This window comes from Microtus oregoni, unplaced genomic scaffold, assembly GCF_018167655.1.
Source record: "Microtus oregoni isolate MIOR12 unplaced genomic scaffold, Mior012 000007F_ref0000211, whole genome shotgun sequence".
Taxonomy (NCBI): Eukaryota; Metazoa; Chordata; class Mammalia; order Rodentia; family Cricetidae; genus Microtus; species Microtus oregoni.
Window position 1 is genome coordinate 46,820,206 of NW_024543066.1, and position 25,882 is coordinate 46,846,087.

Genomic DNA, 25,882 nt, shown 5'->3' on the forward strand with positions numbered 1-25,882 from the left:
ATGGGACACTTTAAACAGGTGGTCCAGCTGTCGTTTCTATTAGGCAGACTAGTGAGGAAGTAAATGCCCTTGCTCACCAGGGAGCCGAGAGGGTGGTGGGCATCAACACTGGAAGGGCTGGCATAGCTGAAGATCTGATTGGCAGCAACGGCTTGTTCTGGGCACCTGTTGCTCTTGACTGTTCAGTGAGGGTGGATGGATCTGATGGCATCTGTTGATTGCCCGGGTTAGTCTCGGTGAACCCGACCATTTCTCGAGAAAGTCTCCCCTCTCCCTGCCCTGCTATATTCTCACCTCCTCACTCCCTCTGCCAGGGTGTCCCCAGTTAGGCTGGAGATCTTGTGGGATGGGAGAGAGAGCTAAGGGGCTGCCTAGGACCTCCTTGACTCTGCCATGCAGCAGGGCCTCAGACCTGCTCGGAGAGACAGGTGAACTCTGACTCACCAATACTGCACCACACAGCGGAAGACGGTCAGATGAGGAATGGTTCCCCTTTGGGAGCAATGAGCAAGTTCACGACCTCTACATTCCCACCCCTCACTGTGGGTGCCGAGGAACTTCAATGACCTCTGGACAGCAGAACAGGGAGGTCACAGCCAATAAAAACAGCAGGAGGTCAGAGCCACAGGGGAGGCTGGGTGGGAGAGGATTCCATTCTGAGATTCCATCTCTTTTTCTTCTCCTCCAAACTGTAAATTCTCATTTGTTTCAATTTTTGAAAATGCCAGGGTTCTCATGGTTGGGGAACAAAGGGAGAGCGGCCAGGCAAGGAGGCTGCCCTAGCAGAATCTGCTCTTCACTCCGAGGCTGGTGCCAGTGAAGTCAGACTCTGGAGAGAAGGCTGGGTGAGGCTGGGTACTCACAGCTCTTTACCAAGACTGGAATTTTATTTTTGTTTTGTTTACTTTCTGTTGCTGTGATACACACCACGACCACAGACCACTTGGGGAGGTACGGGTTTATTTGGCCTCACGTCCTGATTATCATCTATTATTGAAGGATGTCAAAGCAGAACTCAACCATGAGCAGACACAGGAACCACAGGAGAAATCTGCTTCCTGGCTTGCATCCTCTGATGTGTTCAATCCATTTTCGACAGCACTGGGCCACCTGCCTAATCATGGGCTACCCCCCCCCGTCAATTAACAACTAAGAAAATGCCCCATAGACATGACCTAGAAATTCCTCAGCTGAGGGTCCCTCTTCCTGGCTATCTCTAGGTTGGGTTACGTTGAAGACCCAAACTATAACAGATTCCCAGGTCTCACATCTGCCAGCTCACAACCACCTGGAACTGTTCCGAGAGACCAAACACCTTCTCTCAGGTCACTGAGGGCAGCTGCATAGACACACTGCGCCTAGACACCCTCAGACACATATACATAAAATAAATCTTTAAGAAAATGAAACTAGACTCTGACTTCGCTAGTAGAAGGGCACTCTGCATAATCAATGAGCTCCTAGGAGAGAAAGGCTGAGCCATCTCTGTGCCGCAGGCAAAGTATCAGTCCTAGGGCTCTGCTTAGTTTTCACCCAGATCTTCAAAACCATCAGGTTTTCCCCTTAGCAAGACATCAGCAGTGCTGTTTCTCAAACGTAGTCCAATGAATGTCTGATCACGTGTTCTCTTCCACTGGTCCACGCCCAGGCTGCCCTGGTCTCTCCACAGTTTTTCTTACTCAGTGTAACACATGCCTAATTCATGAATGACCCTGTAATCTCAGGCTCATCATCAGGGAGGAAGTCTGAGGGCAAAGGTCACCTGCACAGGGACAGACAGGATGAGGGAGCTCTGACCCAGGGAAGCTGGGCATGGTGATTACACCTGACTACCTCTCAAAGCTATCGAGCCCCAAAATTGGATTGTGAGAAAGGAAAGGAGAGAGAAGGGAGGGGACACTTTCTCCTCTTGTGGAGCTGGGATCTGGGGCCAGGGTCTTATTCGTGCTAGGCAAAAGACTCACCATGTAGACCAGGCTATCCCGATGCTTCTGCCTTAGCCTCCTGCGTGCTGGCATTACAGATCTGCCATGATCGCCAGTGCCATCCTGCTGTCTGTGCATTCCTGCTCTGAGGCTCCCTGACATTCCCAGCATCCTCGCTGGAAACCCAGCTGAACTGGCTATGGCAAGAATCTTCCATTTGATCATAACAGCCCTGCCCCACAAGGAAGAGACCCCGTTCCCGATGCATCTGCCCCACACGGACACAGAACCTGGCCTTGGGAAGAGATCACACTCCCTATGTATCAGCCCCACACAGAGACAGAATCTGGCCTTGGAAAGAGACCCCGTTCCCGATGTATCTGCCCCACATGGACACAGAACATGGCTGTAGATCTTTCCACACTCTTCCCCACATGAATGGCATTGTCCACCTCCCGCTCCCGTCTCTTTACAGAGCTAACACTTCACCCGAAGCCTGTCAAGACCCTTCCCAAGTTCACTTGGCTTCTCTGTACCACTAGGGGCCTATTTTCCCTGGAAAGGATATATCCAGGCCCCATTTTTCAGCAATCCCAGATCCAGGCAAGGCCTCAAGATAAGAGGAAGCTGTGGCATTGACTCCAGCCTCTTCCATCATCACACTAAAGCTAGGCCTAGATTCTGGGTGCCAATCATGGCTTCTGCTCTTCTGGTTTTCCCAAAAAAGTCCAGAGAGGGTGAAGAGGCCTGAACAATCTTATGAATTCAGGTCCTTCACATTGGCCTCCTCCACTCTCCTCCAGGAACAGGATGTGCTCAAGGGCTTCACAGACAGCCGGATGTGCCCCTGGGACAACAGCTGAGGCCTTGCCCCAAGGGAATTCAGAGGACACTGTTCCCCCCCCCTCCCCCGTCTCCTTTGCCCACTTGGCCCTGGGCCTTGGAAACAGTCTTGCTGAGCTGTCCCATACTGGGCAACTGAGCTGCTCTGTGGTCCACAGTTAATCATTTGCATACCGACATGTTGGCTGCTGTGCTGCAGGATATGAGAGGGGAACCAGAAAGCAATGACCCAGATTTCACCACACCAGAAGGGCACTCGGAGCTTTGGGGGCCCATGGAAGGGAAGTTCACCTCTGCACAGCCTCCTAGCCCAGAATGAGGATCACTACGGGGTGGTAAATCACAGCATCGTCAGCAAATCTCCATGACACAGAGAACAGGACTTCATTTTCCCAACTGTCTAGATCCCCTTCTGGTCACACTTTCCAGCCAAAGGTTCCACTAATTTAAAACATTTGGTGGGAAAATAATGTTGGGACATTATTCTTCAGGGAGAAAATCTGCTTGGTTTGAATTCAGCTCTAATATGCAGGGAAGAATATGAGCTACATCACATGACAGGATAATGACAAATGGGCTAATTACCATCTTATCTGAAGACAAATCTACTTGGCCTAAGAGCAGGAGCCATTATTTCACAGAAATAATGACCCAGATAGAAAGTAACGACAGCAAGCCATGGGAGCCGGGGTATGCCTTCAGCTCGGCCTACCTGAATGGCAAAGAACAAGAAAACCCACTCCCCTTCCCCTAGCAGTCATTAACTATCATTAGCATATATTCTGTATGTTTGTTAAACACAGAATGAGCAGGTGTCAATTATAACTAATTACTGACTCCTCAGACTGTGGTGCCTATACTATATACATATCATATAGATAACGGCGGGGAAAAGAATGCTGGGATAAGAAGAGAAGTTAAAAGTTAAATAAAATATGGCTAACGTCCTCCAGGGCTTAGACCCTATACAGATGTTACAGATGTTGCACTGAGGAAGCACAGCAGCCAAGCAGCCCACAAAACAGGGCCCTGCTTCCTGAACATCTGATGCAATGGGCCTACCACACAGTGGTCTGGTCTGGTCAGGGCCAGGGCACCTATAATTAATTTTGAAATGAGCATATTGGAGACAGTGTCTAGAGTCTCCGTCTCACGGCTTCCCCAGACAGCCCTTAGCTACCCCAAGCACAAGCAACGGAGCTGCCATCATGGGTCTCCCATGCTTCAGGTCATCACGGGATTTCAGTCTCTAGGGAGTCCTCATCCAGCTTTATTAGAGCATTATTTGCAAAGAAGATGGTCCTACCGATATATGTATACACTTCATGATTTAGAAAGACACTGCTCTCGCATCCATACATGTGTCAACACAGACCAAGCCACCTCCATTTCTAAATAATCACCTACCTTCTACTAGAGTAGAAAAAAACCAGCATGCTAGTAAAATTAGCAGGATCGAACCTGAACCTGAACCTGAAAGCTCATCTGACTCCTGGTCTATAGGGCTCCCGGCTCCTTCCAACATGAGTGGTTCATGCCAGAGTCTGGGAGACTGAATGTTCAGCAAACGCTGAAGGCAAAGGGAAGGAAGAAAACAAACACCCGCTAAAGGACAGTCTTGTTACTCTACCTTTCTGCAAAATTCCTCACGACGTTCCCAGCAGAGGTCTCTGCTGAGGGCTGTCTCTCTCTGGTCCCCACTTCACATGGCCTCTATGTAGGATGCTTTGGTTCCAGGTGCCCCCACAGTCTCTCATAGATGCTAGTCCCTGTGCTTGGAGACATCTCAAGCTGGACCAGCGGAGTCCTGACCCCTCCCATCTCAGCTTCAGCACCTTCCCTACCCTGGTACCACCCTGGCAGCCTCTTTGGCCTGTGGGTCAAATCAGTTGCTCCCTCCTGGCAGTGTTCACCCACTGTGCCCACCTGTCACCACCACAGTGAGTTTGTTCTTTGCAGCCCAGAAACTAGTTCTAAACAGTCAACAAGATTTACTAGCGCACATGAGCGCACACACACACACCACAATTTAATATAAAACATACGACAGTGAGATCTGTAACTCAGATTGGGAAAATGCTTGCCTAAAATGATCAAGTTTCTCAGTTCTACCCCAGTACCACAGAAGCTAGACATGGTGATCCACACCTAGAAACCCAGCACTCTGGAAACGAAGGCAAAGAGGATCCGAAGCTCAGGGCCGTTCTTGGCTATACAGTGACTTTGAGGCCAGCTTAGACCACACAAACCAAACAAACAAGGCAGGCTGTTCCATGCCAGCCACAGTGCATAGGAATATTGTATGATGGCCTGTGCACATAGGTCAGCATTCGTACTCTCCAGACACTGCTAGGGCTCTTGGCAGCACATGAAGACTACACACAAGAGAACATACGTGGGAGACTACCATACGAGCGAACACGATGCACATGTCTGAAGTGCAGACATCCCTTCTGCTGCAAATGCCATGTAGAATTCAAATAGAGCCTGCAAATTGGGTAGAAACGGCCTATGACCACTGCCAACACAGAACAAGCTCACCACCAAGCACCATTCTTGGTGTTCGGCAGTCCCTGCAGGCAGGCAATGTTACCTGGTACAATAGTATACCTGTGGCCTCAGGACTCTGGCCAGGAAAGAAAGGGGCTGTAGCAACAAAGTCCTCCCAGAACAAGGGAGAGGTGGCATCTGGGGCGGGGGGGCAGACCCTTTGGGGGCTTGAGTGTATACGGTAGTGAGTCTGCAGGCCTGTGGGCCGGGATCCCACTGGGGCCCTACAAGACAAGACATGAGGTCGCCTCAACCTGGACAGTAGAGCCACCTTGCTCCAGAGCCCCCCAAGCTGTTGTCTGTGAGGTGGCTGACCCCTCTGCCTGCTCTCCAGCAGTCCACTCAGGCCCCTGCTCTGTGAGCCCGCATCTCCCAATGCATTGTGAGGCTCACCTTCTTAATAAACTCTGGGACGAGCTTCTGTTTTTCCAGGTGGTCTAAGGAGGCACAGTAATCCAATTCCAAGATGTAGCTTTCATTGTGAAGCTCGGTCTTCTGAGACCTGAAGGAAGAAACAAAGTGTGAAATTCTGCAGTCTTCTTTTATAAAAAGAATCACAGGTTAATGAAGCCCCCAAATCATTCATGAATGTAATTGACAAAAAGCATTGCTGAAAAACAATTTATGGTAAATAACTACATACATACACACACTCACGTGCATACACATGTGTATGTATCTCCATGTCACTGTAAGAGCTCCAAGAAGGTTATACATGTTCTCAGCTCTTGGGAAGCTAACCCAGGAGCATCGAGGTTTTACAGCCAGCCTGGGATCTCAAAGAAAGGACAGAGAGAGAAAGTGGGACAAGAAAAAGGAAAGGAAGGATGAAGGAGATAAGGGGAAGAAAGAGAGAGTTGGTCTCCGAATAAGACTTTATAGAATGATGGTATAGGCAGTGTGGCTTATACAGTAGATAATACAAAGATGTCTGGGAGGAGGGGCCTCTCAGGTGACTTCCACTGGCTTCATCTACTAGGAAGAGTTAGGAAGAGACACACAGAGCCAATCAGAGCAGAAACTCTGGATGGAGAGGCCTCTGGGGCACAGGGACTGGGGGCAACAGGGTGAGGGTGACTGAAAGTGACTTGAGCTGTAGCTTTGAGGTCTTCATCTGTTAGTGAAGGAAACAATATTCACAGATCACTTAGAAAATTAATTTGGAAGGCGTTTAAAGGGCTCAAGCCCTACAGAGGAGAAGCTGGCAAAAATCTACCAAAATGAAAGATTAAAGCAAAGCAGTCGGTGTTGGGCCAGTGAGGTGGCTCAGAGGCCAAAATCATTTGTTGCCACGCCTGGGTGCAATCCCTGAGAATTCTCATGGTAGAAAGAAGAAAACAGGCTCCCACAAGTTGTCTTTTTACTTCCACATATGCGTGTATGTGGAAGTATACGTACACACACACACACACACACAATGAAAAGGTAGACTACGAGGCATGCCTGGTTCACCCCACCTCCTGATGGCTGAGTCGGCTCCCCTCACACCTCCACCGACCCACCCTGACTCTGCACAGGCAGGGCCATCAGGAGCAACATGAGCAAATGGCCACCAGAGAGAGATGCCACTCATTCACAGGCATCCTTCTGAGGACTTCTGTGTGGGAAGAGCATGGGCCTGGGGAACTCAGGAGGCTGCATGGTGTCAGAAGTGGAAGGAGCTTCCTAGGCCCAGCAGACCTGACATGACATGAGGTACAATGAAAGATCAACTCAGGATGTTGTCTATCCTAGGTGGCTGGTCACAGGGCTCCCTACCACACTGCCCAGATGCTCTGCACAAGCTGAAGAGTGAACTGGGCCTTCTGGGCACAATGAGGCTTCTCTACCAGAGGCCTATCCATAAAATCCCTAAAGTGCATTCTTACACACACACACACACACACACTACATACCATATATACACACAAACTTACATACATATACCACACACACTCAAACACAACACACACAACACACACACACTCACGAACACATCCCACAACCCACATACCACACAGTACAGTACACGTAAATACATATTTGTTATGATAGCTTAAAATGAATCGCCAAGGTTTTCATGTACAGTGAAAGACAATTTATGCTTCTATTAACCATCAGGTTATGATTTACATAAAATTTAAAAGAGAAATAATTAAAGAGGAGTTGGCATCCCCCAGGTGTGAGACTGTGGTTGAGTAAGTGACTTCAACAGGTTATTTTTACTGTTCTGCTTCCTGAACCATATCCTTTCTGGGGCTGCATCATGTTTGAGACATAAGAGAATAGGCTGACTTCAAAGCAGCCCATATGGAACAAACCAGTTCTAACAGTGAACTGGCTCAGAAGCCAGCCATCTTGTTTCAATGCTTGCTCAAAGATTTAGTCATGCTCTTCCTTCTTCCCCTAGGGAAACTAAGTCAGGAGACTCCGGACCTTTGAATGAGATTTGGTCATGATAGACTGTCCTAAGTGAGGTCTCAAACAGTGAAGACCACGATGGGGGAGGGGAGCTCTAAGAGACATTTAGTCCTTACAGAGCTTGCCATATACGCCTGAGGAATAGCCCTGAGCTCAATCCCAAAACCCTCATAAAAATCCAGGCCTGGCAGGGTTTATAATCCCAGCACAAGGGGGCAGAGACAGGTGAATCCCTGCAAATCCCTGGCCAGCCATACTGCCTAGTCTAATTAGTGAACCCCAGGTCCCAGTGAGAGATCTATCCCCCAAAAGCAAGACAAACAGTACTTTGAACAATACCTAATGTTGATCTAATGTTGTACATAAACACACATGAAAGCATACATACATCCCAGCTCTTGCTCACATGGGGAGTAAGGTCAGTTACATGCAGTTATTTATAATGGGCATTAAGAAAACCAGTCCACAAATCACAATCCCAGAGAACCTAGACAACAATGAGGACCCTAAGAGAGACATACATAGATCTAATCTACATGAGTAGTAGAAAAAGACAAGATCTCCTGAGTAAATTGAGAGCATGGGGACCTTGGAAGAGGGTTGAAGGGGAGGGGAGAGGCAGGGAGGGGAGCAGAGAGAAATGTAGAGCGCAACAAAAATCATTTTTAAAAGTTAATAAAAGAAAAAAAGATTATCATTTCAGGTCATAGTCTAGGACACACTAAGGGGAAGTCGAGGCAGGAAATTAAGCAGCTAATCACATCATATCCACAGTCAAGGGCAGAGAGAAACAAAGACAAACGGGCCTACTCATGTGTAATTGCACTCAGATAGCTTGCTCCTCTCTTACAGTGCTCAGGAGCGGCCGGCAGTAAGTTGAGCCTTTCTATATCAGTTAACAGTCAAGGATTCTGAGCTAGGCAATTGCTCAGTTGAGGATCTCTTCCCATGCGAGCTTAGGCTGGGTCACTACGGCATGCCTCTATTAGCCTCCAGCACAAGCTTCACACATGGTCTTGTAGCTCAGAAGCTGGTGGATGTAGAGCTAGCTAGAAGGGTGCCTTACCTACTGTAAGCCTTGAGACAGCGTCTCCAAACTTTCTAGGCTTCAGTTGCTCTCATGGTAGGTAGACAGTGGTGAGTAACTCTCTGTTAGAGACTGCAGGGGGGCAGGACAACACCGAACTCCCAGGACACAGAGCAAACAGAGCCTTAATCAATATCACAGAGGAATCCTCGGAGGGCGCCGAACACAGAGGTGACAGGACTTGATCGTTCTAAAAGGATTTTTCCCTGCCAGCTGCGGTCCAGACAGATGCTAGCACTCCAAGTGGGATGGCTATGGTGAGAAGCAATAGGTTCTGTTCTCACGGCAGAATCTTCGTGATAACCTTCTGGTGGTAGAGTGTAAAAGGAAGAAAGCAGACACGAGGACTCCAAGAATTAGTGTCTTTGCAGTTAGGGGAGTGGGTGAACTTGCCAGGATCATGATGGAGAATAGCTCAGTTGGTACAGGTTTGGCAGGGTAAGAGAGAATTGACAATTCAGTTTCATCTGTTAAATGTGACATACCCAGCTGAAATCCATGTAGAAATGTCTGCTACACAGTTGAAAATATATTCAAATCTGAGGTGGGGCTGTAACTCAGTTGGGAGATTATTCGCCTAGTATTTCCAAGGTCCTAGGTTTAATCCCCACTGCTGCATGAACCAGGCACGATACACCTGAAATCCCAGCATGCAGGAGGTGAAGGCAGGAAAACCAGATGTTCAAGGCCATACTCAACTACAGTACATGCTCAAGGCCAGTGTGGGCAAAACAAGACTCTATCTTAAGAAGAAAGGAAGGAAGGGAGGGACAGAGGAAGTGAGGGAGGGAGGAAGGATACACACCACGACTCTCAAGTACACGTGGCTGGAGACATCAGCATCCACAAGGAGTTAAAGGCTAGGACCAGCTGAGATCCCCACAGTCTCAGGGCCCCTCATGCTCTAAGAACTCAGAGAAGTAAGGAAGCCACTGGAGTAATTCTCCTGCGGCAGCTATGTGACGAGACTTGTTTCTGGAAGTCAATTAAAGAAGCTCGTCACTGAGGATGGGAGAAGTTACACTGTCGACTGTTTGTGTGAACAGGCTCCTCCTCCTCTCTCTATCTGCGTTTTCTTTTCAAATTCCAAGAAGAATCCATTCTAGGAAACAGGTCTGAAGGTATCCGTGCGCCTTTAATATCTGTGTATTCTGTTAAGTTGGCAGACTCTCGAGTTACTCTGCTGGCTTGGTTCAGGATATCTGGGCTCCTCTGGAGAAAAATATCAAGTTTCTGGGTTGATTCCCAGAAGCAACCTTGGGGAAATTTAAGGGAACTCTCTGGTCTCCCACTGCACAGGCCTCTCCTGTGTCTGCGGTACTAGAGAGGACAGAATGTCTGTACTCAGTCATCGTGGGCTGTGAATTACCCTCTCTAAGCCATTAAAAATTCATACTTCTAAGTAAATCCTGTTTCCACATGTTGCATTAAACATCTGAGGTAACTTCAGGCAAAATAGTAAACCCCTGAATTCTTCCTATAAAGTAAGAATAACTTGTGAGCTGAGTTGGGTCTCCTGAGGGCAGATCTAATTTAAAGTTGCTTTTTAAAAATCTTTAAAAATTATCCACTATTTCTTTAGGTAAAAGGCACATGACAGAAAGTTAGGATATAATGATGTTTAAGTAATAAACATGTAACAGATCTCACTTCAGTATCTAAGTAATAGATGCCATACCCTAAGTCATTTCAAAGTTTAAATGATTCCCCTTTCCTAAGCCAGGAGTCAGAGCTTGAACTTCAGTCATAAGAAGAGAGAGAGAGGGATGGTGTAGCTCATCAGCAGAGCCGTTTCTGCTCTTTTTAGAAATAATGGTAAGAAGCCGAGACAGGAACCAACTCAGATAGGGGCGTTTCTCCAGCCAGATAAAAAGTTTCTAAATGTCAGTTGTCAAAACAAATTCGTTCCCTCTGGGAAACAGGAAGAGAGGTTAAGACTCACCCAGCAGAGCCAATCCTTTCTCTTTCCTCCTCCAAAGCAACACCAGATTCAATTAGAATGATCAGAACAGCTAGTTTTGTCTTAAAGAAATGGCAGAGAAAGAGATGAGCCAGTCTGTATGCTGCTGGCCTTTCGTCAACTTGACACAAGCTAGGATCATCTGAAAGGAGGGAACCTCAACTGAGAAAACACCTTCATCAGGTTGGCCTGCGGGCAGCTCAGCTAGGGTATTTTCACGATTAATGCTGGATGTGGGAGGGCCCAGCCCACTGTGGGCAGTGCCTCCCGAGGGTTTGTGTGCCGGGGTTGTATAAGAAGCAGGCTGATTATGCAATAAAGAGCAAGCCACATGTGACCGCTGACACCAAGTAGAGTCTCAGGGGTGGAGGGGTGGCTCAGCAGTTGAGAGCATTTCCTGCTCCTGCAGAAGACCGGGTTTGGTTCCTAGCGCCCATATCTGATAGTCACAGCTGCCAGAGACTCCAGCTCCAGGGCATCTGATGCCTCTGGTCTCTGCAGGCATCTGCATATACACGCAGAAACAAGTGCACAGACAGGTACATGCTCATATGCGTGTGCACACATTTATAACATAAAGGTATTTTTAAAAACTACCTACGGAAGAAGCGTGTTAGACTTGTTTCGACTGCTCAGGATAGGAAGTTCTGCTTAAGTAAGGAGAAGAGTGGAGTCCTTGAGGCTGCGGTGAAATCAGTCGCAGGGCCAGAGGCAGTGGGAATGTGTGAAATTCTGGCTAGAGGACAGGCACAAGGGAACAAGACAGAAACACAAGCCAGTGTGGCAAAGCTCCATGAATACGGGGGGGTGCTGGCTGCTCAATAGCAAGTCATCAGGACCTAGCAGATGCTTGGTTAGAACGAACCTGAGGGAAGGCTGCCTCTTCGGTGGCTAAAGTAACAGGGAGCAAGGCTGCAAAGACAACTAGAACTTGCCTTCATCCTGACAGGAAGCTTAAAGCCAGTGGCACAATGTGTGCTGAAGGAAGAATAGTAAGATTTCCAAGGAGAGAGTGGTTAGTGAGAGAGAAATTGTATCTTGGCCCTGTCTTCAGTGGGTACAATGTGGAAGGAAAATAAACCATGATGTTCCTATGATGCTTTCAGAATAATCAGAAAAAAGATATCCTTTGATTCGTATGCTCTATTTTTGCAAAACAGACAAATCTGCAACCATGAAACAAGAGTGCTGGAGTTCAGCTTCCCCAGTGCTGAAGGTTTAAAAATTCTTGAGAAGGAAAATATGGCAAAAAAAAGGGGGCGAAATCCCCGTGGATCTTTACTTATCACTATATAGCACCGGGCATCAGGGCTCAGGGGGAAGAGAGAGGAGAATGAGACCCCAGGCTGCTGCCTCTTCTGATTCCTCCCGCCTCTGGCAGCGCCTTTGTCAGAAAGGGCTTGGTATCTATAGGAACATTCTGGAAATGATGGCATTGTCACCACACACTCTCAAGGGGCCGTGTGCTGCCAAGTGGGTGCCTGTCACAGGGGAACATCAACATACTCCAGTGAGAAAATCTTGTCTCGGTCCTTACAGTCAGAGCCGGCTCTGTTAGGTAAGCCACCCAACATCTAACACAAGGCCTTGCTGTTTGCCTGGGAAGGCCAAATGTAAATGAAAATCCTTTCTCTCAGTGTTCTGGGCTGCAGGAAGAAAGGGAACAGCCATAGGAAGAGTTCTGTTCTCTTGGACTCCTACAGGATCTTATGAAACACACATACACAAACGTACACACACATGCACATCAATCACAGAGCTAATATTCATAGTAATGCATAATTAACAACATTATCAGGAAGAGGACATTGAGTAAAATCATATATCCCTGATTCAGAAAAAGTTCCACATCTGCACGGAGAAATAACAAGGACAGTTACCCATTAGTGAGCCTCAAGAGTTGTATGGGCTCCAGTCAACTGAGTGACAGGAGCCTTGGTTTGCACACAATTACAGCTTCCAAGCCCAAGTCTGCTGCTATTTCTGCTTTTCAAGTTCTTCTTCCCTCCACCTGCCCCACCCAGGATGGGCATAGGACCGCCATGCCCTGCATCTATAGCATTCAATGAGGTCACTGTCGAAATGTGTCCAGGGCAACTCAAGAGAGTGGAGCTTTCATTTGAAAGTTTCATCAGCTCCAGGGCTGGAGAGACGGCTCAGGTGTTAAGAGCGCTTGCTGCTCTTGCAGGGGTCTGGATTCCGAGTTCCCAGCACCTACATGGCAGCTTTCAGCCTTCCATAACCCCAGTTCCAGGGGATCCAGCACCCTCTTCTGAACTCCACAGGCCACACACATAAATGCAGTACACATACATACATGTAGGCTAAACACTCATACACATCAAATAAAGGCAAATTGTTTCCAAAAATTGATCCAAATGTATATTCATGTTAGAAAGACACAACCTAGCTCCGTCCTTAACTTAAATGATGCAGAGCCCATCTGGAGTCTACTTGAAATGCAGATTCTCATTCCACATCAGCGTAGGGTCTGAGAACCTGGAGTTTCTCAGGAACTCCCAGGAGATGCTGACATGACTGGTCCACAGACCTTTCTGAGCAGCAAACCTCTTCCTCGGGAACCACAGTCTGACGGTGGGGCTTCCTTTGGGTTCGCTGTCTCCACATGATTTCAACCATACCTCCCTTTCAGAAAAAGCGTGTGTGACCAATGTGTCGCTAACGTCCCACATACGCCACAAAGCATACAAACAAGTTGTTAGCGCATCGAGAAGATGAGAAACAAGTGGAATGAGCACAGTTCTTCCATGACCGTCGGAAGCCTGCGTTATCCAGAGCTGACATCTCAAGGCAGGAAAGTCCACTTGAAGTGGGGCTCCTTGTTACTATAGTGGAAGGCTGTGTATGTTTCGAACTATCTTGGGGTAATTCCAAGTTTCTTCAAGCTATATCTCCGTATGTCTGGCACTTTAACCTCACTCTGTGCCCAACAAAGGTCTTCTGTAGGAGCTGAGCCAGCCGTCTCTGTGGTGTCTGGGGATGGGTGACGAGAACAGCACTGTTACCCTAGTCTGCAACCAACGCACAGGCTTTCCAAAGCCATGCGCACATTGTATGAGTTATCTGACGTTTTTATACATATGTATCGCTGTACTTTGTTCATATTTACCCTATATTGCTTCCCCCAACTATCTCCCACCTCTTACTGGTCTCTTTCCTCCTTTAATGTTATATATGTGTATATATATGACCAACACACACAGAAGTGCATACATATGTATATATGTAGAATGTATACACACACATTCTGTAATAAGAAAAAACACAAAGGGGTTGGGCATACAACTCAGTGGTTAATCATGTGTACTGCTCTTGTAGAGGACCCTAATTCAGTTCTCAGTATCCACATCAGCTGGTTCACAACTACCTAGAACTCCCGTTCCAGGGACTCGTTACCTCTATCCAACGCAGGTGCACCTACGCACCCATACACAAATGCAGACACACGCAGGTACCCACACCTACACACCATACACACATGCAGACACACGCAGGTACCCACACCTACACACCATACACAAATGCAGATACATGCAGGTACCCACACCTACACACCATACACAAATGCAGATACATGCAGGTACCCACACCTACACACCATACACAAATACAGATACACACAGGTACCCACACCTACGCACCATACACAAATACAGATATATGCAGGTACCCACACCTACGCACCATACACAAATGCAGACACACACAGGTACCCACACCTATGCGCCCATACACAAATACAGATATATGCAGGTACCCGTTCCTATGCATCATACACAAATACAGATACATGCAGGTACCCACACCTACGCACCCATACACAAATGCAGATATACACAGGTACCCACTCCTATGGACCCATACACAAATATAGACACATACATACAATTAAACTGCTGTGATTAATTATAAATTCTAAGAATAAATATTTTTAAAAGAGAAAATGAGATATTTTGTCTGTCCTCCCTCACTTTACCATAGAAGGTTATTTTAGTTAAAATATAAATAATTCACAAATAAATTCTGCTGAGGTCTTAGCTGATCTCCTCCTAGACATTTCCAAAGACCCTGTATGGACAGGATGAGCAGGTAGCCTCTGACATCCATACCAGGCCAGGACTCCTTCAATCTAAACACCACCCAAGCTGAGTGACCAGGACTCTAGCTTCTCCCGACTTCCCCTGAAAAGGACTATCACGGTCTCTGCTCTCCCATGGTACTCCAGGTATCTCTTCCACACATTTGCTAACTACTGACCCGGCACAGTACACAGACTTCTCAAAATGACTTCAAAGCTCCAAGCAATTTACTTCTAACAACAATATTGAACCCTGTGTTCCTGAAAATATAAGGTGAAAATTAATCTCAAATTACTATGTTAATGTAATTACAGTTTCAACAAGTTTTATGGTGAACTGTAGAAAATTACTTTAGGTTTCATACGGAAAAAATAATGTGCAAAGTGACCATGATCATGAAGAATATTTTTTGTTACTATACATGCTGCAAATTAATTGTAGTAATTTATATAATATAGGGGTTGGGGATATAAGCCAGTTGGTAGAGGATGTGTTTAGCAAGTGTGAGGCCCTCAGTCTGATCCCCAGCAAGGGAAAAAGATAATGCAAAGCCAACAAATTAAGCAAAGAAACAAAGAATCATGGCTCAGGAAGTATGAGCAGCTGCTGCTCTTCCAGAGGACATAAGTTCAGTCCCCAGCACTTATATTATGAGCTCACACCATGGTAACCAGCTCCTAGGGCTCTGATGCTATCTTCTGGCGTCCACAGGCACCTGTACTCACACACATACACATGTACACACACACATGTACACACACATACACATGTACACACACGTACACACACATGTGCATGTATACACACTTAAACATAAATCTTTTTAAAAATCAAGAACAAATTAAGGCATATATGAAAAGCCTAATCATAATGAACATACCATTTCATTTGGTGGCAAAATTAGGTTAGTATAATGAACTTTTTTGGCAAGGATGGCTTCCTAGGAAAGAGTGAAGTTAGAAGCTTGCCTTGCATACTAATTCTACTTTAGGCATTCTCAACAGGAAGCAGTTTTCTCATCGGCAGGTGTCTGGCCATGTCTGGAGGCATTTGTGACTGCTACAGATATGGGATGGGAAGAGTCACGACTAGTATGTAAATGCCAAGAATGTGCAGTGAGGCAATCTGCATAGTCTTCACCATGATGCAATGTACAGGGACTCCATAGTAAGCAAACTGCTATGATGATTATCGCCAAAGACAGTTAAGTCATATTAAGAAGCTCCTGCAAACACGCCAATGTTCTTTACTAGGCAAACAGGTTATTCTTCTCCAGTAAGATACAGGTTAATGTGCACAGCAATTTGCGGACTTAGCGACATTTGGCTTAAGAATGAACACGCCAAGAACACAGGTATGTTATAAACTTCCCTCTTTAGAGATGATCTCACCTTCTCTCTAAGAAAAGCTACCGATTCAGAAGTCACAGAAGGCCCCTCACCAAAACATTTCATTCTGAGAGAGTGGAGAGAAAACCATGTACTGGTGGCCACAGAACGTGACCAAACCCAACAGCCAGAAAAAGAGCACCCTGGAGCTCCAGAGTTCCGTGTGCATACCAGCCTGGGGAGCAGTGTGGCCTCTGCTCTCAGACTCCCTCTGCAGAGACAACGATGCTACAAACCCAGGAAGATCCCTGCGATGCTGGCACTCCCATGAGCTCCAGGGCCTGTGAGGCCAAAGATGGTGTGTTTCTACACCAGGAGTCTTAGGTACTCTCCCCACAAGACCCCACCCATGCCTCTTCAGTTCTGCAAAGGCGTGAATAGGTGCTGCTTCGCTCTTCTGGAATATACAGTGGGAAGTTGGTAATTAGAGAAAATAATAGTGTCTTTCTGCTACAGATGGACTAAGTACGAAACCTCAGCTGAACACATAACAATGTCTTCAACCAATGTTATAACAAAAACAGCCATCATGGGGGCATAGCGAGAATTAATTATGATACTTAATACATACAGCACCGTAGCAGAGGGCTCTCAGAAACAGGTGTTGTATGAATACAAGTTTCTAAATTGGAATTGGAAGTCTTTGTAGTGTTGTTAGGTTCCAGCTCATGGTGGATGAATAGGAAGCAAATGGAATGATGATCCTCACTGGATCATATTTATAGCATTTATGTCTATGTAAAAATGGTTTTATCTTTCAGCAATTTAAAGTATTATAGAAAACATGTGCACAGATTAGAGAGATAATCATTACATCAAGATCTACATAACATGGAAACACTAATAATGTCCTCCGATGCATCTGAAAGTTATTTCTCATCTGTGTCTTACTGTATTCTTATTGAGAATGTAAATTTAATTAGTGCTGGTGTTTTCCATGTCCTACTGCTGGTAACGTCCATCCAACTGGCAAAAACACGCCAGAAAGATTTAAAGTAAGACCATCTGAATTCTTAAATTTAGTACAGATAAAAGATATAAATCCAAAAATCTAACACTTTAATAAAATTATCTGCAACTGAGTTACCTGTTCTGTATGCTTATAGCCTTAAAAACTGTCTCAGTGGTCGCCTGGGACCCTTACTATGCCACAGAATAGATTTCCCTCCTAAAGAATCCATTGTTTGAAGAGTGCATGCCTGTGTAGGAGGACAGGGCCTTATTTTATTTAAAAACAAACAGACACTTCAGGGATACCGTGATATTCATATATATTTTAACATCAACAGGAAACTCGAAGAAATGCATCTCTCATCTGTGTGGAAGCTACCTGCCTACTGTTCTTTGCCATTCCAGAATACCTGTGGGGAAAGACTGCAAACCACGCGAATGCTAATTTGAAAAAAATAAAAATAAGAACCATTGGAAGGACACAGGCAATCATCGCCAGCTCTGAGACCGGGGGAAATGAATCCCCACACAAACAAAGCACGCCTCTTCTATTTTCTCCACTTTGGAGGAAGAGAATGAAAAAGTGAGGAAGACGTTTAGGAGTGTGGATTGGAAAAAACTCTCCCCTGGAGAGCATGGCTTGATGCTGGCGTATTAGGGAAAGTGCAAACACAATAATTAACAAGGAATCCTGAGACTTCAGCACACCAGAAAGGGTGTTGGCTCCTGGAGGAACCGGGAAATAAGAATAAATTAGAGTAGGCTGGGTGACACCGAGCAGCTCCCGAGGGCAGTGAAGGGCAATGGGGAGTTAATCAGCTTTGACACATACCTTGGGAAGGCAGAGAACCAGTGGGCACCCTTCCTATTTCTGAATCCACATAATGAACTCCACACTGAGCAGACAGCTGCTTATTTATTCTCCGCTCAGATCCAAGAACCAAGCTTCTTGGGAGCCTCTCTTCCTGGGTTTCTCTGCTCTCTGGGAGCAAGCCTGCTTCCCTGGCTCCCCATCACAGTGCAGGCCCACTGCATGGGATTCCAGCAACCCGCTAGCTCCAGGCCGATGCCCAGCCTCGAGTGTGAACATTTTCTAGGGTACGCTCTTATGGGTGCTTTCCCCCTCTGTGTATATTCCTGAATTATGAACCTTTTTTCTAGAAGCCCTAGAATTCTCCCAAGAGTTAAAGTAATTGGTAAAAATTAGAGACAAAGAGAGATGAGTCCACTTAAAGGCGACACTTGCAACTGTAATTTTTAAAAGAATTTTCCTTTTAGTTCCAATATAATTCTGCGCTTTTCCAATTTTGCCCTTTACAAATGCCAAAGAAAATGTTCCTGTTATCTTGTGGGTCATAAAAAAAGGCAACATAATGCATTCCTGCTTCCCTTAAGGTCCACAAAGAGTTCCCTTCCATTGAAGGGCACCCTTTAGATGGCTCCTTACAAAGAGTGAAAAATAACACACAAACACTCTGTGGCAAATCATTGTTATTCTTGCCCATGAAAGGTAGGGTGTGTGTGTGTGTGTGTGTGTGTGTGTGTGTGTGTGTGTGTGTGACGTGAGCATGTGCGTGTGTCCATGCTGTGTGGTTTTATTATCAAGATGTCCTCCACTATTGGTAAATTAATAAGCCAAACTCAAAGCCATTTGCAATGAACGTAGGATTCTTTAGTGAATAACTGTAGCTAAAATCCAAGGTATGATTTTAATATTTGAATCTTTTTTTTTTGACAAGGTTTCTCTGTAGCTTTGGTGCCTACCCTGGAACTGGCTCTTGTAGACCAGGCTGGCCTCGAACTCACAGAAATCTGCCTGACTCTGCCCCCTGCCCCCAGTGCTGGGATTAAAGGCGTGCACCACCACTGCCCAGCAATATTTGAATATTTTAAAAATTAACTATTGCATATTTTTATTTTATGTAGTTGAGCGTTTTCCTTGCATGTATTTAAGTCTGATGGCAAAAGAGGGTGCTTCATTCCCTGGAACTGGAATTAGAGGTGGTTTCCAGTTGATAAAGGGAAGCTAGGAACCAAACCTGGGCAAACCTACAGGAGCAGCAAGTGCTTTTAGCTGCAGAGCCATCTTGCCGGCCTTGGTTGTTCTTTAAACAACAATAAGGAAAAGATTCATTTTCACATTTTTATTTAAGTGTCTATGTAAGTGTATGCCACTCATGTGCAGGTATCACTGAAAGTCAGAAGAGGGCATGGGATCCCCTGGAACTGGAGTTACAGGTGGGTTACTCAGCAAGGGTGCTGGGAACCTTCCTCTGGAAGGACAGTCAGTCAGTGCTCTTAACCACTGAGCCACCTCACTAGTCCTGTGGGTAGAGTTTTGACTCTATTTAGTGAAAACTAAGGGGCAATGCTTGCGAGCACTCAAAGAAATGACGAGACAGCAAAGATGGGGAAGATTCAGCACAGAGGAAGGGGGGCAGCCAACACGTAAAGACAGACATCTGAGAAACCCAAAGTCCACAGCCCGTGTAAGAGAGAGCAGGCCCCAGCAGGTACATGACCAACACACCACAGTAACACAGCACAGATATCTGTGGAAGCAGGAGAGCAGCCAGAAGCGTGGGTTAAAGGTCACATTTGAAAAAGAAAGTTTTTCACATAAAACTCCAAACTTCTGGCTTTTCTTGGAAAAAAAAGTATGTATCTAAGAAATGGCAATGAGAACCCAGAGTATGACACCAGGTCTCTGGTTCCCCAGTCCTCACCCTGAGGAGCTGGATCCTAGAGACAACTGCATGGGCAAGCCTTGTCTTAGATGAAAGGAAGAGCTGCCAGAATTTTAGACTCTGACCCAAGAAGAGAAACTAGGAGTGAGCCCCAAATGCTTACTGAGATTTGCTTTCCTGGAAACTGCACAGCAAAAAGACAAAAGAAAGGCCTTTCTCGGTATCACTTGACATGGGGTGGCTGCAGTTGACTGATTCAGGAATCTGCACTACTCGTTAAGTTCTTGGAAGGACAGACAGCTTGCCGATGGGGTCTGTCTCAGTTAGGGTTTCTATTGCTGCAACAAAACACCGTGAGTAAAAAGCAAGTTGAGGAGGAATGGGTTTATTTGGCTTACACTTCCACTCTGCTCTTCATTACTGAAGGAAGCCAGGACAGGAACTGAAACAGGGCAGGATTCTGAAGCAGGAGTTCATGCAAAAGCCATGGAGCCTTGCTGCTTACTGGCTTGCTCAGCTTGTTTACTTACAGAACCCAAGAGGACCCAGGACCCAGAGGTGGCCCCACCGACAATGGGCTGGGCCCTCCCTCACTGATCACTAGTTGAGAAAACTCCTTCCAGCTGGATCTCGTGGAGACATTTCCTCAGCTGAGGCTCCTTCTTCTCTGATGGCTCCAGCTTGTGTCAGGTTGACACAAAACCAGCCAGAGCAGGATCTGAGAGGAAAAATGTCTCAGATTCCATTATATGAAATCACTTACTAGAGATTTCAACAACCAACTGCACCGTTCCAAAGGATTATTAGAGCAATCTGGTAGAGGGAAAGCATGGTGCCTTGGCTGGACCAGCAGATGGAACAGGAGCCAATCCTTATAGGATGCCGGGCGTAGCTTCTAGAGGCTTCCCCAGCCTTGCTCCAGCCCTGGGTCCCAGACTTCCACCTTTGCCCCATGGGCCAAACTCTGCATTCTCAGGCTTCAGGCCGTCCTGGGCCAGACTCCATGCCTGGAAGGCCCTAACCACTAAGACTCTCTCTGTTCAAATCCACCCATCTCTCCAGATACAGAGCTAACGAAGAGTGCTCGACCTCCATTTCAAAGACTCTCCCATCGACACACTTCTGCCAAAGATGCAAACCAAGCCCTAAGTACTAGTCTGACATCACTATCACTGTATGTGCAGTTCACAGCCCACGAAAGGGAGGATTCTGAAGGCCTAAAGGGAATCTCTTTAGAGTCATCTCTATCCAGTAAAATCACTCAACACAGATTTATCTTAGAAATTTAATTGCTAAGGACATTCGTTACATAAAACAATGTCGATTATCTTAGTCAACAGGCAGGTGGGCCACAGAAAGCCTCCAAAAGGACGAAGGGAGTTGCTGGTCCCCAGTCTTAGTTCCCACAGATGCCTTCCTACTGACAGGCGCCTCGCCATCCTAGAAAGGACTGCACTGTAAAACCAACCAGCTCAGGTTTGAAAAGGGCTTCACAGCAGGGAAACAGTAGTCCAATCCCAGCAGAATTGCATTTCATGGGAACTTAGAAAGGTTGCCAAGGGAATTTTGATTAGATGCATGTTGTGTAGTCTGTAGCCGCTTTAGTTCCTCTGTGAGTCTCATCCCCTAGGCCATAGGGCACCTACCCACCATGCCCAGCCCCCGTGCTAGGTTAGGCCTTATTCTAGCTAACCTGGGTCCAAGTGGCATTAACCCATAAGTGACAGAAACCCTATCGGCACAGTGAACTGGCTCAAAACTATCTCTGCTATGAAGAACAATTCAGCATCTGGGAACTGGAGCATCACATTTCTCCATCTACAACTGCAGAACCACCTGGAACTAACTCCACACTCATAAAACAAAGACATGACATTTTAATAACCGATTTCCCTCAGCCTTCAAGTTATAAGATTTTTGGCAGTTCATTGTAATGAAAACTGCACAGAAAAAAAAGTAACTTATCTACACCCAGACGCCAGGCAAAATGAACTATATTGTACATTAAAACCAACTAAGTGGGATTGAAGAGGGGAGGAGAGAGGCAGGGAGGGGAACAGAGAAAAATGTAGAGCTCAATAAATATCAAATATATATATATATATATATATATGTATGTATGTATGTATATATCTCCACTAAGTGGTCTTCAGAAAGAACTAAGGAAGGGAGGCACAAAGTCTTTTCACTTTTTCAAGATTACATGTTCAGCTATTTCTGCCGGAGTCACTTTCCCAAGGAAACTGACTCTGACTGAATTCAACAAACTCAGGTGAAGAATGATCAGCACAGGGATGCAGATTGACACGATTTCCAGAAGAAAAGATCAGACAGTGTTCTGTGGATTTGGGTGAAATCTGTCCCACGGGGGGGAGGGGGGTTCAGAGGCATTGTCACTGCTGACTGCTGCCTTTGGGGGAACTCTGTGACGATTTCAGTTCATCAGGATGCTCTCCAGTCACCCAAACGGCGCTGTGGAGCTTTTCTTCTGAGACCTCCATAAACGCTTCCCACCTCATACTGCATGTGCCCCAAAGAAGCAAGGCCCAGGGCTCAGCAATGGCTCAGAAGGAAAGGCTGCCAAGCCTGACAGTGTGCGTGTGAGTCCTGGGACCCACGCGGTGGAGGACAGAATCAACTTCTTCAAGCCGTCTCCTGGTCTCCACGCACACACAAAATATAAATACAAAAATTTAAAATGTCTAAGGAAACAAGGCCCAGGTTAAAATAAGATTTCTCTTTCAGTAGTAACATGACAGATACGTCATGAGTAATTTCTCAACCAGACAGCTGGTCCCGGGAGAGCAAATCCTATATCTAACGGAGCGCTCTACCTTCCCCCAGGTACGGCTCCTGGAACATCGTATTAACGAGAACACGGGACTCTTGTTTTACCATGCTTTGCGGCTAATCCGTGTTTTACAAATCCAGAGGTTTGTCGCAGCTGTACTGAGCCTGTCTACTGATACCATTTTCTTAACAGCTTATATAACCATTAGCACTGTTCATCAATAAACTACTTTTTAAATGAAGGTGTGTGCATTTAAAAAAAACATAAAGCTTTACCACATACTTAATAAGAATATAATACAATGTAGAGAGAGCTGCTATATGCACTAGGAAAGAAAAAAAATGTGATTTGCTTTATTTATTATGTCTGCTTGTCATGATGGTCTAGAAATAAACGAAGAATACCTATGATATTCTTACAACCTTAATAGATGTTTGTAGATGGATGGATGGGGAGCTGGATGGATGGATGGATAGATGAATAAATGGGGGACAGATGGATGGGGGATAGATATAAGCTTGAATCAAGCTGGGTTTCTGCTTGTTTGATTATAATGTTGCATACGCAAAGTCTGGCTAGTTGCCAAAAACTTTGTGTTCATGGCTCAAATGCTGCAGGTTTACCCAGCTTCAAATAGTTGCTCTGGGGTTTTTCTGCCAGTACACTTCATTTGGAGGCAGAGTAGAGCAGGCAGTTTTCCTCACTCTGTCAGTGAGCCCTACTTGAGAAATATTAGCTAGGACTCATTCACTCCTCTTTCCAGAGCTAAATAATTTCACTTAACAGTATTTATGGCTGTCAGACATTGGCAGTCTTTGCTAAAAGTATGGGTTTATCTGTTCATGTTAAAATTTAATCATGTAAGCTTTCTTCTGTTTTTCTTTCTTCAATTACCTGCTGATACAGAGCTTTGAGAATTTTTTGTTTGCTTGCTTGCTTGTTTGCTTGTGAGTGTGTGTGTGTGTGTGTGTGTGTGTGTGTGTGTGTGGTGGGGGGAGGGTCCCTGATGCAGAAACACGGTAATTGCACCGGAGACAAAAGCACCTTTAAGAGTGTTTCTTATGACCCTGCTCAGCCTTCACCTCTTCCTATCCAATATCCTCAGGATGGAAACAGGGATCCACTGGCCATGCCTCCTCCTGCCCAATACCCTCAGGATGGAAATGGAGATCCACTGGCCATGCTTCCTTGGTTTCACTTGGTGCATTGCCAGATTTTTTTGTAGCTTTCTTTAAAAAAAAAAAAAAAATCAGTTCCAAAGACTCATCACAAAGTTAATGTTTCTCTTCCTCAGTTGACCAGAAGATGTGTGTTAGAGCCAATGGGACAGTGGACTGGGCATCCAGGGGCAGAGAATGAACTCCAGTCACAGTCACTGGACCTTCTCCTCTGGAAAATGCTCCCAAACACCAGTGTCTTGATCTTCAGAACCTTATTTTCTTCTTCCCTCTCTAACCCTCTGGCTGTCCTGGTTGGCTTGTAAGGGACAAAATGGGGATCCGGTTTGCTCTTAAACAGTGGCATCGTCACCCAGCTCATCTGATCATGTGACTAAATATGCCTTGCAAGTCATCAATTATAAAACTCTCATTGTGTCAAGTATACAATGGGAGGCTCAGAAAGTTCCACTGATGCTCCCCGGCACGATAGCCCTTCCCAGAGACCACATGCAACTTGGAACATGGGCCCTCCACCCAGGAGCCTTGGGCCCTGCCCCAGACAGAAGAAGGGTAAACCCTAACTGTGTGGGTGATACATAAGGATGAGTCAGGACCTCTCCACCCTTGCTACTCCAAGTGTGGTCCATGAATCAATGAGGTCAGCATCATCTGGGACCATACTGGAGATGCAGCATCTCAGGCCTGACTTCAGACATGCTGAACCAGAATGTGCTTTAACAGCATCCCCAGGAGACCTGCAGACAAATTAGCTTGGGAGTGCTACTCCGGGTGTAAAAAGAGGAAGAGGCATAGCTTCATATCTGCTCTAGTGCATTTGTAATACCCACACTTCATCCAGGCCCTGTGCTAGCATCACCGCCCACAGCAGAGCACACAGAGGCCACCCCTACAACTTGACCCCAGTGCAGGCAGAATTTTCTGTCCTTCCTGGTCCCACAGCTGTTCAGTCCCAAAAAAACACACAGGGGCTTATATTAACTATAAACTGCTTGGCCTATTAGCTCTGGCTTATTATTAACTAGGTCTTACAACTTAAGCTAGCCTATAATTCTTGCCTATGTTTAACTTCATGGCTTGGTACCTTTTCTCAGTGCAGTATTCTCATCTTGCTTCCTCTGCTTCTGGCTGGTGACTGACTCTCTCTGCCTTTCCTCTTCCCAGAATTCTCCTTCTGATCACCCTGTCTATACTTCCTGCCTACCTAGTGGCCAGTAAGCATTTTATTAAACTAATATGAGTGGCAAATCATACAGTGTACAAGAGCATTCTCCCACAGCAGCCCAGGTGTGTGTCTCCTCTAAACACCAAGACTGAAAAACCAGCCCGATAAGCAGCATCACTGGAGCCTGGCTATGCTTATGCAACACATGGTGAGGTTGTTTTGTTTATTCCATATCAAAATTTTGTTTTCTCTGAAGGTTGATGGGTAAAGTGGGAGGAGAGTGGGGAATGTAAGCCTCTTTCCTGAGAGCATCTAGAGCTAAGAATGGAGGCATGGAAGGAAGTTGGTGTCCTAGTGTGAAAGGGTAAAGGTTGCTCCATCTTGTCTCAGCTGGAACCATCTTTGATTTAACCTGAAACTGAGTCTTCCTTTTTCGACCCCACCCCACCTGCTGCGAAAAGTCCCAACTTTCTCTACCCTTGCCTTGAAAGTGACTAACCCTGTTCTAGAAACTCTGAGTCAAAATGCCCCAGCTCACTGCTTGTTCTTGGTTTCTGTTAAGCTGCCTGCCTGCTTTACCCCTGCTGCAACTGGCAACTAGGATGCAGTTTTTCTGTGTTTTTTGTTTGTTTTTTGTTTTGCCTTTAGAAGCTCCTTGTAAAATGCATTTGAGGCTGCTGTGTGGAAGAGTTCTCTCCAGGCAGGTGCGGGAAGCTGCATGTCTCTGGGTCTCAGTTTGGACTGTGGTCGTACTGCATGTCTCTGGGTCTCAGTTTGGACTGTGGTCATGCTGCATGTCTCTGGGTCTCAGTTTGGACTGTGGTCGTACCGCATGTCTCTGGGTCTCAGTTTGGACT

The 25,882-nt window shown here is 46.1% G+C and overlaps 1 protein-coding gene across 1 annotated transcript in view; it reads right to left on the bottom strand.

Annotated features, from left to right (window-relative positions):
- Positions 1 to 25,882, bottom strand: part of Rftn1 (raftlin, lipid raft linker 1) — a 193,689-nt gene that overhangs the window by 82,319 nt on the left and 85,488 nt on the right. The window contains exon 4 of the mRNA XM_041655937.1: positions 5,712 to 5,820. Coding sequence (XP_041511871.1) covers positions 5,712 to 5,820 — 109 coding nt within the window. The remainder of the gene's footprint in view (positions 1 to 5,711; positions 5,821 to 25,882) is intronic.